This window comes from Pholcus phalangioides, unplaced genomic scaffold, assembly GCF_987345545.1.
Source record: "Pholcus phalangioides strain wild (caught in Gottingen) unplaced genomic scaffold, Ppha-v1.0 ptg000011l_1, whole genome shotgun sequence".
Lineage (NCBI taxonomy): Eukaryota > Metazoa > Arthropoda > Arachnida > Araneae > Pholcidae > Pholcus > Pholcus phalangioides.
In genome coordinates this window covers 50,357,957-50,373,998 of record NW_028301604.1, presented here as the reverse complement: position 1 = coordinate 50,373,998, position 16,042 = coordinate 50,357,957, and the positions used below count along the sequence as shown (strand labels likewise).

Here is a 16,042-nt window from a genome sequence, read left to right as displayed (position 1 = left end):
TAAGCATCTGTGGTAGGCACAATGCACATCACAGTCCGTCCAAGTACATATGTATATGAGGAATAGAAAATAAACATCAGTTAAATCACTATGGGAAACACAAAACAATGCAAAAATTAAACATCTGTGGTAAGCACAATGCACGTCGCAGTCCGAGAGAAGGAAAAACATGTGAACACATTTTTACAATTTCAGCATAGTCATTAGATTTGGGGTGTCGATGCTGATCTGGTCATCGATCTAGTCACCATGGTGAAGACAGGGATGTCTTCACTCTCATCAAATTCAAAGAGATCTTTATTTTTGCTGTGCAGTAACGACAGATTTTCCTCTAGAAAGTTGATAAGTTTAATGATGTCAGCCCAGTTTTTAGTTTTTATTACTTGACGTTTCCAGACGTGGAAATGTTTTAGATTAATCGGGGGCTGATGGTAGGATGCAGTGCTAGGACACGACCAAATATAGTGAGGAAATGTTCCGATTTCCCCACAAGAACACAATTTATTTTTAGATATTTTAAATCTCCTTAGGTAATACGGAACAGGGCCATGCTCACTATATAGGATTGTCCTTTCTCTAATCCATGGTTGGTTGAAGATTTTGGTCTTATTTATGATTTGGAAGACCTTTCTGCCACGTTGTTCACCATCAATCCATCTGGACTGCCAAGTTTCTTTCACTGCACAAAGTATCTTGTGTTTGGCATGAGACCAGGGAGGAAAAACAACAGAGTTCATATTTTCTGATGAAGTAGCTGTTTTAGCAAGTGAGTCTGCTAGTTCATTCCCTTGATTACCCACATGGGCCCTGGTCCATGAGATGAAAGTTTTGGGCTTGTCAATTAGATTTGCTCTGATTTGTCGTACAAGTTGGGTGGGGGAAAAATTATTTCTAAGCGCGAGAATACTAGAAAGACTGTCGGATATAATCTGAATAGGTTCGTTCTTATGCAGTATATGGGGAATGGCCTGATGAATAGCATACAATTCTGCCTGGAAAACAGAGTTGAAGTCTTGTAGCCTTTGTGACCATTCGTGTATGATGACGTTGTTGCGAAAGACGACAAAAGCAGAAGCAACTCCATTAGAAGTTTTCGAGCCATCCGTATATATTTTGATGGCAGTTGGAATGTCTTTTTCTTCAGTGATGAGCTGATTATCTTGAAGATCTATGGCTGGATGATGAAGCCATGAGGTTATTTTTTCTTCATATGCAGATGCTAGTAGACTGAAATCGTTACATATGACATTGTGTCTTAATAGAAGGAGTCGGCTTCTTTTCGATATAACTTCTATTTGAAGGTCCAAAGGTAAATTTCCAGTGGAAAGTTGTAACTCATTAGTTGGCGTAGTATTATATGCATCTGTTACAAAAAGTAAGTATTGCCTTTGAGCTGTCAGCATCTTGCGTTTCATTCTGCAGGTGGGGTTTGCAAACCAAATACTTGATCCATAGGATAATTGGGGGATGATGATGGTTCGATAATAGATATTTCTGAATAGCCTGTTAATACCCCACTTGCTGCCCCAAATCCTATAGAAAGACTGGAGTGCTTTATGAGCTTTAAGTACTTGTTGGTCAATGTGGTAGATCCAGTTAAATTTTTCGTCAAAATTGATCCCCAGATATTCAAAGTTCCGTGTTCTTTTGATGTGTTGGTTATCATGTTGGATTTTCAGGCGTCCTTTCTTTCTATAAGGCCAGAAATATGCAATCTTGTTGGTTTGAAGTTGCAGGTGATTAATTTCAAGCCATTCTTCTATTTCTTTTAGACATCGGGTGGCAGTTTCATTGATGGATTTTGATGTATTGCTTGATACTATAAGAATGATATCAGCATAAGTCCCCAAGCTGGAGCCCTGTCAGATTCCCTGTGGGTGGCATGCCAAAACTGAAGAAAGACTTATTTTCCTGCTTCTGACCAAATCAGCAATTTGGTCATCTCGGTCTCTTGCAGCAGACACTGAGAGTAGGAAAAACTATCTAAAAAATTAAGTATCTGACTGAAAACAAAAAATTTGTCTTCCTTTGCTTGATATGAATCTATATGTTTAAACAATACCACTTTGCAAGGGGCAATTTTGCATCTTACTTCACATATATATGTATATAGCAAGAGCATCTCCTCAGATCAGGATACAGCAATACATCAACATTAAAAGTCACATGTACCTTAGGTCACAACATCTCAAAAACACAAATAAGTAATCTACATAAAGTACCACAAGCAGGATGTTTACATCTTTGTTTATGTGATAGATGCAGCAATCAAAGTCAGCACATTTGAGGCCTAACCAAGGATAACTGCGGAAGTCGAATTCTCATAAATCAGGGTACAATTTTGTACAATTGTATTAAATCTTAAACAGTATGAATCAAAATTTTGAGAAAATACCTTTAGGAGAAAAACTGCACTTGTTACTGACCAATGAAAAAAAAAATACTGTTTTGATATTGATGCCTTCTCTTAAAATCTTGGTTCGTAGCTGCTATCTAGTCCTTGAAAAAGTCTTAACTTCTCAAAATCTGTGTGAAAGATCATCATGTGTTGAGAGTACACTTCGAAAGTTTAGATATAATACATTGGTCCTCTTCCATATTAACCCCTTCACTTACAAGAGAATTGGCAAGAAATTCTGATGCTCTCTATATGATGAATCAGCAATAAATATAGTACCCTAACCTAACCACACATTAGAAAAAGGGAAGAAAAAAAAATAAATGAAAGAGTAAGATCGTATACCAGATACGGTGATAAGAATGTAGATACAAAGTTACATTTGTTTTCACCCTCACCCTACCTGTATTTTCACTCATACAAGAAAGATACATCATATGTGAGGAAAAAATCACTATCAGGGTATACAAAAAACAAAAAGAAAAAAAATTGTAAGGTTGCAACAAGTCTTCGTATGATCAGGAGAGAGGAAAGAAAACAAAGTGAATGTTTGAATTAATTTCACTGGCATTTGGATGCAATATTATGTCCTTTGATCGTAAAGTGGTTTAAAGAAATGAGCTGCTTGTATTTCACGACAAAAAAACAACATTCACAAGAGGGTCAAAATTAATTGAGAGTTGCAGACCAGGTGCACTATCATTAATGTATATTAGTATAAAAGTACACAAATTTCTCAATTCATCATAGCATTCATTAAGCAATAATGTTGGACTTCAGCTCTGAAACCGGGTTCAATCTGCATAAATAACAAATGTCATAAGCCTGGGGATTCCATTTCAAAATTGCTGCAAAGTTTCCACCTCTAACAGCTTCTTCAGTTGATAATGTGCTTTCTCAAAAATTGGCATAGTTTCTTTACATATGTTATTCTGATTGACTAAAAAATTCTTATCCTTAATAATTGTTACTATATCAGTAATGATTCCAGTGATTATGCTTTAACTTGAGGAATGTACATACTTCACAGAAAATGAATGACATAACTGACCCGTATTGCTATACATTAGACTAGTGTCACTCAGAAAAAAAGTCAGCGTTCATCCGTAAATACAATGACGATTATTTGAAACTTGGTTTTATTCTTTGCCCTGACTCCGACCAATTGCCAAGACATCAATGTGTTATTTGTGCTACTGTTTTGGCAAATGAAGCCATGAAGCCATCGTGTCTCATCTAACATCTCAGCACGAAACATACTGATTTTGCCAAAAAAACCTATTGACTTCTTTCGCACAAAAAAAGTGCTCTTCAAGCAGAAAAAAAAATTATTTCTCATACTTTAATGACTGACGATTCACTATTAACGACATCATATTTGATATCGTTACAAATAGCCAAATGCAAAAAACCATATACTATTGGCGAAGAACTCATCAAGCCTTCTTTGATTACTGCTTGCTGAGAAGTGTTAGGCCAGTCTGCGGCAAATAGAATGAAAGGCATTCCTTTGTCAAATAATACCATAGAAAGGCACATATCCGACATGGCACCAGACACAGAAATGAAACTCTTAGAAAAAATTAAGATGTCAAAATTGTTTGCAATACAGCTGGATGAATCCACTTATGTCCAAAACCATAGCATTTTGCTCATGTACGTTCGATTTATTGATCACGTTGATAATGACGTGAAGGAAGACATTTTGAATGTTTCGGAATTAGCTGCAAACACAACTGGCAATGAAATTTTCAAAGTTTTGGATAATTTTATGAAAGATAAAGGACTGGATTGGCAAAATTGCATTGGAGTTTGCACTGATGGTGCTGTAAATCTAACGGGTAGGCATTCAGGTTTAGTGGCTAGAATCAAGGATATGGTGAGTGAAAATAACTTAATATCAACGCATTTGTTTCATTCAAAGGCAAAACCTGGCTTCTAAAAAAATTATTCCTGAACTTAACAAAGTCCTGTTGCAATTAATTAAAATAGTTAATTTCATAAAAAAACAATACTTTGAATACTAAATTGTTGAGAGTATTGTGCAGTTGTGCAATGAGATGGGCACCGATCACAAAAATCTACTTTTTCATTCGGAAGTTTGTTGACTGTCCAGGTAAAGTTCTGAAGAGGATATATGAACTTCAAAAGGAAGTTGAATTGTTCCTTATTGGTAAATAAAGTGATTATGTACCACTTCTTTCAAGATAAGAAGTGGGTAGCCAGGTTGGCATACCTCAGCGACATATTTTCTTCCATAAATGAGTTGAATTTGAAACTTCAAGGATCAGAAACAACGATGTTTCATTCTTGGAATAACGTTGAATCATTTAAAAAGTAACTCAAACTGGCTGAAAATGATTGGTGAAAATAATTATGAAATGTTTCAGTCATACTCAGATTGTTATGAAAGATGACTTGCATTCAAGAACCCTTATTCCAGATGTTATTGAATCGCAAAGATGGTCTCTCTGGGCGGTCAGCGGTCATGTCTGTCTGTCATTGAATCGCATTTAAAAATGTTGCTATTGTTGTTTGAACATGAGGACCCAAGGAAAAAATACACGTGGATTGTGAATCTTTTTGTTGAATACAAAAAAGCAGCCCTTTCTTATCAAGAAACCCTCGAACTAATTGAATCGTCATCCGACAAAGAATTGGAAAGTACTTATAATTCTACTAGCCTTACAAAATTCTGGATAAAAGTGAAAAACAAATTTCCAAATTTGCATGAGGTGGTGATGAGAATTATTCTTTGTTTTTCAACCACGTATCTTTCTGAAATGGCTTTTTCTACTATGACTGTGCTCAAAACAAAACAAAAAAACCGTTTACAACTTTTCAACTTTTGACTGTCTCCGTTTGGTTGTTACTTTGATTCAGCCCAGGAATAGCGAGATAACGGGCAGAAAACAACAAAAGTCTCATTAGTGCCAAAAGTAAGTCACTCTTTGAAGTTCTAATTTTTATTAAACTGAAGTATTTTGTTTTAAAATTGAGGTATTAATTTGTACTGGTTGTATAATGTTAAATTCAGAGATTCATGAAACTTCACTTACATATTTCAATTAAAATATTAATTTTCATTTCTGAAATATCTAAGACAAGTGGTAGCTGGTGTTTATCTTCTGCTACTCGGCTGACGTTTTTGGAGGAGTTACTATGTACACAGATTTTCCTCATTGATTTTATGTCGTAACTAAGAACAAATGCTCAATTTAACTATGGTACTGTGACCACACAAACACAGAATTTCACATTATAAAATATGAATTTTCGATGATTAGAGAGAGAGAATGTATGTATTTTTAAGCTATCAAATAATATGTTTAACACAATTATTTCATCTTTCTTACTCAATAAAAACTTCGAGCTTGTTAACATCTCCCACTAAACACGTAAATAAATCGACACCTATTAATCGATGTACCCATCGCACTGGCTATGTATGATTATATAAACATGAGTTAAGTGTGTTAAGTTATGAGTGGTGGAGCAACATGTTAAGAATATTTATATCAACCAAATAATTGGTTTTGAAAGCAACCGATAAGTATGTAGCTTCAGGCTTGCTTGTATGCATTCAGCCTAATTCTCACCACAGTGTCTAGATTACGAGTAAGGTACACCGGAGTAAATGGAACTCAATATGATTTATGAAATTCAGTTAGCTATTGGGAATTGTCCTAGGAAGAATTCTTCTTTTGTACTTATATTTTTGTATTACTTTATTTTTCATGAAAGTGTGCTTGGTCCGCTGGTTGCTTATGCATGGTTAAGGTATCTGATTGTGTTGAAAACGTCATTTTAGAAGAAAATATTGATTTTTTATGAAAGCCTTATTCTTTGTGATTCCAAAAAAGGCCTTGTTTTGTTAATGGCGCTCAGAACCGAAGTTATATCCACTTTAGAGTGTTGCATTTTTGCATGCAAGTAACCCATGAATAAAAATTTTAAACACGTTTAATGAAGAATGTTATTTTTGACATTTTACCTGAGTTTGAAACATGATTTTTCAAAATCTGTTCATTATATCATTACAAAATTTTAATAGGATATTCTGCTATATATTGCCGAGATTATGAAGTGAAATCTAAGGTCTATCACATGTTTCTTTAATTACAGTGTTTTATAGGTGAAATGTAGAATAAAATTTCCAAAAAATTTTCACACATACATCAACAGATTTGAGTAACTTATGACCATATCACACAATCCTTTAACTTTTAATTCATAACCTGTATCATTCCATTCATAGAATTATTTGCAATCGTGTTTGGAATATCATATGAATTTTAGTAACAATTTGAGATAGAAATGACTTTTTCATAGAAAATGACAGTATCAAAAATTTATTATTGCTTTCATCATTTTGGGATACTTTCTATCAAAAAATGTTATTAAAGTTCGCTCTAGTACCATTTGCAAGAAAAGTGACCAGAGAGATAGTTGGATACCTCAAAAAAGGAGATTTCACATAAAGAAGTTACGTTTGTGATCTGTTGTGCTCTTTCCATTTCTACTATTTTTGAAAGATTGGATTGACCTGATGTCGATTTTTCAGTCATGTTCACCTTTTCTTGTTTCTCAATGTATCATTATAATATAATGATATTTCTTAAAGTAAAGTAAGAATATTAAGGGGGGTTCTACTTTTTTCCCACCTATTTCTTGAACTGGGGCAAGTGAAACTCAGTGAATTTACACTTAATGTCAGCATACTTGCATTGGCTTCATCAACCATGGTACTAAACTGAAGGATGAGATAAAAGCTCCGGAGTCAGCACAAGATTCTTCTATATATTTAAGAGATGAGCATCAAGAAATAGAGAAGAATGAAAGTTCACAGTGTCACAACCCATATCAGCAGCAAAGGCTGATGACCATGTTCTGGTTAAGCTCACAAATAAAAAGTCAAAAAAGATGTTTGTAAGGTAACTAAACAAAGTTTAGATTTGTTAGGAAGCAAAATTTGTAAAAAGAATTGCTATTTCATCTACTTTTCAATGGCCTAACATTGAAGCCAAAAGTATGATTAGAAGTGATCAAGTTCTGACAATTCCATCGTCTCCCAAGTTTGACAGTATGAGGAATTCACATTTCCTCTTTTTATTGTCCTCATATAATGCTATCTAATGTGTAGAGGGGGGAGGGAGTAATTAACACTGTGAGTTTTCCCTACACAAGAACATACTAAAGTTGTTAATTAGATTTGTAAAAGAGAATAATAAAATTTTTGGGATTTTTATGGTTCCAATGAAATTTTTCCTTTAGTTTATACTTTATCAATTGTGATCACTATTTTTTGAATTTTTTTGAAGCATTCAACTGAGAATAATACTGTCATGATGACATTGGCTTGAAGCATGTCGGGAGTGATGAATGTTTAGCTTTGCTATTGTTAGGGGTGGGGGGGGGAGTCCCACAGGACAACATAATCATAGTACAATAAAAAGAACCTCAAAAATGTAATTGTTTTCAAATTTTTATCTAATTCAAAGTTCATTTAAATACAGCACTTCATAGTCACTGAAACTTGGAGGGCTCAGGCCTTTCCAAAGCAATTGTTTGAGGTCGCAGAGTTCTTTCACAATTCATGAATATTTAATGCAATTCCAACCTGCATACGCCCTTGTGGACTGTATATATAGATGTTTAGAGCAACCTTATCCCCCACCCCTAATTCTTCATATCAAAACTTCTACAGTGAAACAGAGTAGGCAGAGATAGACTTGAATGTATGGGGGGCACAATAATTGCTGGGGGCCATCATGATGATGTCAATTTATATATATGCAAATACATTAGATCAGTAGGCTTTACCTTTGATGCTAGGGGTATTGCCCCCATGGTCTCATGCGCCCCCCCCCCCCCGTATCTCTGCCCATGTGAAACAGTCTTTCTGACACTAGTTCCACGAGCTCGACCATGCACATGAAACCAGGTTCAGATCTGCCAATCTGAGCCACTCAAAAACACATTTTTAACCCACAACGTGGGTAGATTTTGATGAAAAACACGTTTTTGCACATTTGGGAATCAAATAGAACACCATGATTTGCAGATTGCCTTCTGCACACAGACAAAATTGATCGGTTCCAAGTTTGTCTTCTCTCGAACTCTCTCACATGCATATACAAATTCATCATTATGGTGTGATTTAAAATAATAATAGAAATAAGTAAAATACCGCAAAAACTAAAAAATTATCTTTTTTTAAAAAAACCGATTTTCATAGCATTGAGATTATCTCTCATAGCTCCAAAGTTTATTTCAGTCGTCCATAGAAACTACGGACAATCCGTAAAAGCTGGCAACTCTGATGATATTAATCTTGATAGAGTACACTGTGAAGAAAATTAGTTTAAAACAATGTCTGTAGAAAGAACATTATTTAACAAATATACTCTCACATTTTCAAGAAGTTGTGTTGCCTTTTTAACATAGATGATCAGTTGAATTTGCAATAATACAAATAGCTGTTCCACTTACCATGGTGTACCTTACATACATTTACCTTGAAACATGTGAGGAATCAATGGCTTTTTCTTTGCCACAATAGAACCTTGATAAAACTCAATGTACAGATAACTTGACAATTATTATTCTTGTGGTTGACATAATACTAAATTCAATGGAGAGAAATCACTTTGACTCGACAAAAAATAGCTAAATCCCGCTTAAGTTGGCTATGATTCGTGATGTGCAATCACAACTAATTTTTCAAAATTTCCAGTAGACTGACCAGTTAAAAAATTTTCACGACATTTCTCTTGTATATTTTAACAATTCTTCGTTTCATTGTTGTTTGTTGGTTGGAAAAACACAAGCTGATTATAATTGTACCGAATAGTTTTCTCAAAAACTGCTTAGATCCTGGAAAGACTCAACCTGTGAACTATAAAGTCACCAATAAGCGCAGATGATATCTGAAATTTTTGAGTGAAAGATGGCTGAATAAGCTAAAAAAGTTTTTCTTAGATCAAAATTTCTAATTTAAAAAAAATAGAAGTTTTCCTAATTTTCGGCAATCGTACTGCTCATTTACAAATAACAGATATTTCGATACACTTATGCTTTTTTCACCATAGTTCGGGATTATTCTGAAACTTTTCAAAAAAAAAAATAGATAATTTTTTAAAATCAATTTAAAAATTGGGAGGGAGAAATCAAATGAAACCTCACGAACTTGACATCTGCTTAAGTCAACATGCTCATTGATACTTTTGCAGCATCGAGTAATCAAGGTTCTACTGTATTTGCCTTTCTTGTTGGTTTTCTCCTTCAATGCATTAGTATCATGCAAAGGATTATTATTTTTCTATATAGATATTTATATGAAGTTAATTTTTTCTCATGAATGTTCAATCTGAATGAAATTCAGTGAACTCAAGTTTTTCTTGATGGAATTTCATTTGTGAAATAATTTGTGCTAATGTTTTCAATTTAATTAAAAAAATAATAATACCAGATGCTATCACTGACTCTGGAGCCCTTTCTTCCAACATGCAACCTTTTTTCTGATTTTTTGATTTCCAAGTGTGATAAACCTTTAAACGTCTGTGAAATTCTTCTCTACATGCCTCAAGAAGATCCAAATCTGTAGGATGTTTAAAAAACATAAAGAAAAAAACAACATAATTTAGTTGTCCCCAGTCAATTACAAAAAACTATAAAAATTAAAATTTTCAGTTAAATTACATATTTTACAATATTTGAACGAAAATAGAGAAAGAAAAAATTATATCTCAATGGGCACACAGTAAAACCAGTAATTTATGATGTGATGAAGAACGCTGGGACAGGGAAAAAAGCAATACAAATACATTCTGATACACAAATATAATATATGCATACAAAATTCAAATGTATTCCGCAGCACATGTTCATGTAATTTATAATTCATTATTTGAACTAAACATTAAATTTAAAAACATTAATAATTTAAATAATATTCTGAAATGAACAAAAAATTATAGTGGTAAAACAAGATGTAATTTTTGAAATAAAAAAAAGTATATGACACGAATGAACATTGAATGGATAAAATCATCTCGAACAAGCATATAAAACACAACTATTAGAAATAATCTAAAAGAGTAGGGTATTTATTTGGAAAGATTAGACCAAACCGAATGAATACTTATGTTCTTTTAACTTGATTTTTCCTAGTGTTCTATCACATCAGCCAATCCAAGATGATGTTGACCATTCCATGTCCATTTTTTGTAGAACATATTTCCTCATAGATTTGTACATTTTTATGACATGTCCTGTATAATTTGGACTGGCATGGATATTTGTCATCTAAATCCGAGGTTTCCCCCATAAAAGCTCTCACAGAACCTCGATTGTTATAAGATTGTTCCACAGAACCATTAACAGGGTTCATATAAGTCAGGGAAAACCAGAAAAACCTGAAATTTTAAAGTAAGGTAAAAAAAATTTAATAAAAAAAAGTCAGGGGAAAATAGCCTATCTTTTGTTCTAAACATGGAAATTTCTGACAACAGGACCTGGAAAATCATAACGATTGTCATCTGATCGAAAGCAAAAAAATAACAAAGCAAAAACGTTTTTTACTCAAAAAGAGAAATAAAGAATGTAAATTAGGAACTAGTAGCATCTAAAATATTGATAATCCATAAATCTCACAATGGAACACAAAAACCATAGAAACTGCTGGGGAGAAACAAGAATTTGCAAGTCTGTGAGAAAGAGCACATTGCTGCGACCTTATCGTAACTGCATACAAAGTGTTTCGAAAATTTTGTATAGTAACTGTGTAGCATAATTGTCAGTTAATTCCCGAGATTCATACATCCATTAAATAAGTCTTCAGGCAAATTCAAGAAAAATATTGGAGAATTTCAGTTCAAGAACATTTATTCACACATAATTCATATGATTAAATTACATTAACTTATTATTAATTCAGTATTATTATTAAAAATCAATTTAACCATGATCTCAACATTTAACAAAAGAACGTTCTAACCAGTTTACGTTGATGACATTTCTATTAATCGGAGAAACCACCACGATTTCTCAACAGAGTTGGACTGTTATCGTGGAAACTATCCACATTGATCAGCAAGAGTTCACGATCACTGTTGAAGATCAGCACATTGAAGACGTAGCATCAGGGATGCTAGTAGATGAAGACACAGAAGATCATCTCGATGATCTCACCAATTTATGACTATGTCCATCACTATTCACACGTAGCCACAAGAGAACTGTGGGAGACTGAGTCATCAACAAGCAGACATAAATCACATCACCGCAGGACATGCAATACTCCTATCAACCACTTTATCACTAATATAGCTCTATGAAGTCATCAATGAATTAATTTATTGACTGATTACCCAGACCAGACGGAGTAGTATGAAGCACTTCACTTAAAAATAGTAATCAAACATGGTTAGGGGACTAGAACAACATCACATGAAGTTAGTAAGTTATACTGAGAAATTAAATTTTATGGTTGTTATGCCGAAACGAATATTTGAAAAGAAAAGTGATTTGTCTCCTCTGGGAATCAAACCTGGGTCTCCGTCCATACTGAGCAAGTGTGCTAATCATACACTAGAGACACACTTTTCAATTCCTCATAACACGCATTATTAGCGTAAGCACTGAGTGGAGACATTGAATGCAGATTCCTGGAAAAAACAAACCCCTTTTCTTTCCAATTATTCATTTGGCATTAACATCCAGAAAATTCAATTTCTCTGTATATTTCGGGCCAAAAAAACAGTGGTGAATCAGTGGTGTCGGAGCCAGGGGTGCTGTGGGTGCTCGAGCACTAACAGTCCTTTGTATGATGGGGCGGAGCACCCACAGAATTATAGATTCAGAAATAAAAATCTCCTATGTAGATTTCTGATTTTTGTCCCAAGTGTAGAATACAATTTAAAAAAAAAACTGAAAGGGAAAACTTTTTGTATGTTTTCTCCTTTTAGCAAAGGAAAAAAACAAAATGAACACGTGTTTAGGACATCAAGAGAAAAGGGGCACCGCAAAAAAAAAAAATGTGGAATTTTTCTTTCCTTTCTGTTTACTGTCACTGTAGTTCTAGTGGCGACAAAGAAATTGCTTTGTGGACATATACATCTACTTAAACACTCTGCCTGCAGCAAACGCTATTTTAGCATTGAGTTGGGGATGTTTTGAAACAGCTTTAGTAAAGGGAATTCCACTTTTTTTTAAACTGAATAGCTGAACCACGACCGGCTATAGATATTTATTGTTTAGTAGGCAATAGCACCCCCCCCCCCCACTTGTCTCTGGAATGGGTGGGTAATTCGCTTGCCTCCCTAGTAGACGGGGCGCTAATCGCTTTCTATTATATTTTCTTTATTTCTTCTTGAGCAGCCTTCCATGATTGTGTACACTCCTCTGGTAATGCGCCCAAGGTGAATTTTGCTTTCTTACAGCGGTGCTTTGACTATTGATGTTTTAAATTGGATTTTAGCATGAACGTCGCTGGGAATACGACTGGCCCGGAGCGAGACAACATTGATTGTCGTTTGGGTATAACATACAGAGTATATATACACTAGATAACCAGATGTTTGTATGGGCTGTAGTACGCACGCCTCCCTGGAAACCTCTGATGTTTCCGGGGAGGCGTGTGAACTTCCCAGAAACTTCTTTCAGACACCCAAACTGAACCATTTTTTTCATGTACAAACTTCACATGATAATCAAATGTTTGTCTGGTGATTGTCACATCTCCAGGCAATTCCAGCACACTTACGTTTTTATGGTATCCAGAAAAAGGCCCCACCATAAGGAAAAACAGGGCATAATACATGTGGATGGCTGTTCCCAAAAGGATAGTTCGTGAAAGAGACAAACAACCTCACACTACTGAAGTGTACTCCAAAAAGTAAAAGCCGACAAATGGTTGTGTATGGAGGTATGATAAATTTTTGCGTAGGATATAGGAAAGTGGTGCATATATTTATAAGAGAAGGAGGGCATAATCAGACAGTCATCTATTTTTTATCATCGTTGAGAGTGTTCCTACACAATTTGTTGTAGTGCGAGCATATCATATATATCGGTATCTCGACCACAATTTAATCTTGGTAAGTGATATTTCATTAACAATTTTTCTTAAATTTTTGGGGGCATTTTGGATACCACATGTTATACGGATGTTCTTGAGCTTTTACGACAAACATCAATGGATGTATTAAGAAGCTCTTTGATGGCTACTACTTCACCGCACACCAACTCCAGTCATATATCGCCATACAGCAATTTCCAGCCAGTGGAGTTGGGTCGAAAATGAAGGCACCATCCATCGGTGGTCGCCCCAGGTAAAGAACTTGCTTCTGATGTTCTATGCCCGGATTCGAACCCATGGACCTCGATGATAACCTTCATAGTGGAAGACGAGCATTTTACCACTGCACAAGTCGGGCAGCAACATTCGAAGGATGGCTATCGCAATCCCATTAAAATTTTTTTAGGGATTAATCAAAAATGTTTAATCATTTATTCAGCTGATTTACTGAATTTTTTAAACGCTAACCATTCATAACAAACGTAATATTGGTACCTTTATAATAATAATTGTTGCCATAAAATATATTTTATTAATTTTATGAACATATTTGATAGATATAGTAAATAGACAAATACTGTGTATTGGAATAGATTAAGAAACTAGGGTACCCAAGTATTACAAAGCATTTTAATGTGTTGAACATAATTATCAAATGCTGGCCCTTTTCAGTATCTTGTCCTTTCTTCTTTTTTTTTTAAAAAAAAAAAAGGTTATTTTAAGTTGATTACTGATTTTGAAACTACTTTCGATCTTCTGTTGCTTGTTTCCTTTAGAAATTGTAAGGAATGTCTGCAAGAGAAAATTCAAGGTAAAAATTAAATTTGAAAAAAATACTTTAATTTTTGGAAGTATCTAAAAGAGGGGCTTTGGATGGCCTACTGCAGTGTTTCTCAAAGTGTGCGTCCTGGCTCCTAGGGGCGTCACACTTAGCTGGAGATATTGATTTGTATGCCTATTTATGCTTTGAAGTAGTTCTTTTATATGGATAAAATATCTATATCACTGGTTCTTGATCTTTTTCCATTCTGCACCCCCAGTGCAATACGATTTACCTTCCTGCACCCCCTTAGATACTGTAATACGTTTTCTATTTATGAAATTTAGTTTTTGGAGTTAATTACATTAATTAATTTTTATAAGTTCTTTTATATGTATATATTTTTTAGACTATGGTTAATAGTTTTTCAGACTCTTTAAAAATTAATTCAAAAACCTAACTAAATAATATATTTTTTGGCACTTCAAAATTTGAGATGAATTGTTCTTTACTTATTGATTCCAGCCGGATAAAGCAGTATCATGTATGTAGGGTTGCAACTAGGGAAGGGGGGGGGGGAGCAGGCGGGTCTCGTGCCCCGGGTGCTGGACCAGAGGGGGGGTGCAAATTTTATTCTCAAATCCCTCCTTCAATATTACAAGGCATGGGCGGAGATACGGGGGGGGGGGGCGTAATGCCCCCCACGACCCCCCAGCGTCAAACGTGGAGTCGACTGATCTAATGTACATATGTATAGATGAATTGACATCATCATCATCGTGGCCCCCCCCCCAGCAATAATGACCTTGCCCCCCCCGAGACTTTCAAGTCAATCTCCGCCTATGTTACAAGGGGGCACCAAAATGAGCACTTGCCCCGGGTGACCAAACATCTAGTTGCAGCTCTGCATATATGTTTTTTACCATTTCATAAATTTTTAGAATTTTTTTCTGAGTCACGCTCACGACAGTATCAAAAACGCAAGCGCAGCATGCTATTAAAAAAGAGGTTCTACTGTATATACGTCCTATGTACAGTATACTGAACTATATTCTGTGGGAGAGGGGCATAGTTGAATTATGAAATGGACAAGGGAGCCACGGGTGACAAGTTTTAGAGCCACTGACCTAATAGGAGAGCTGATGGAACACGAAAAATGCTCTTCACTGTGGAGGTAACAAATTTTGGTCTTATCTTCTAAAACTCTCATTAAGCTCACTTTGAATCACCATTCGTTTTTGTTGAATAAATTTCTGCTGTATTCCCAATGTTGAAAAATTCAATCAAAATTTGATTAAAATATTTTTAAACGGAATCACTTATCTGAAATGTTATGTACAGAAACATAATTTAAGGCATCTAATCAGTTTTGTCAAAGTAACCAAATTAATTTACAAATTTCGATGATAATGTTTATTGAATTTTAATTGCATTGATCGATTTGATAAACTCAACAAAAATTTTAAAATCGGTGAATGAAGTCAGAACGGTCGATCTGGCAACACTGACAAAGCAAAATGCTGCACATGCATAGCGGCAGGTGTTGACCATCTGCCGCCACCGTTGTTCAGTTGAGCGTCATTTGTGTTCCGTGAAAGACTTGTTTTACAAAGTGCTTGTTTAGTGCGTTGGTTTTTAACTGAGAACAGGGAAATCCACAAGAAATTTCTACCTGAGGGAACGACGATGAATGCTGCAAGGTACATTGAAATTTTGACCTGTTTCATGAACCGTCTACGCAGGGTACGACCTCAGTACGCACAACAAGGTTCATGGTTTCTTGTTCACAACAATGCTCACCCTC

The 16,042-nt window shown here is 34.9% G+C and overlaps 1 protein-coding gene across 2 annotated transcripts in view; it reads right to left on the bottom strand.

Annotated features, from left to right (window-relative positions):
* Positions 1 to 16,042, bottom strand: part of jar (Myosin heavy chain 95F jaguar) — a 396,549-nt gene that overhangs the window by 23,003 nt on the left and 357,504 nt on the right. For both annotated transcript variants that reach the window (XM_089239616.1, XM_089239618.1), the window contains one exon: positions 9,867 to 9,998. In XM_089239616.1, the coding sequence (XP_089095742.1) occupies positions 9,867 to 9,998 (132 nt within the window). The remainder of the gene's footprint in view (positions 1 to 9,866; positions 9,999 to 16,042) is intronic.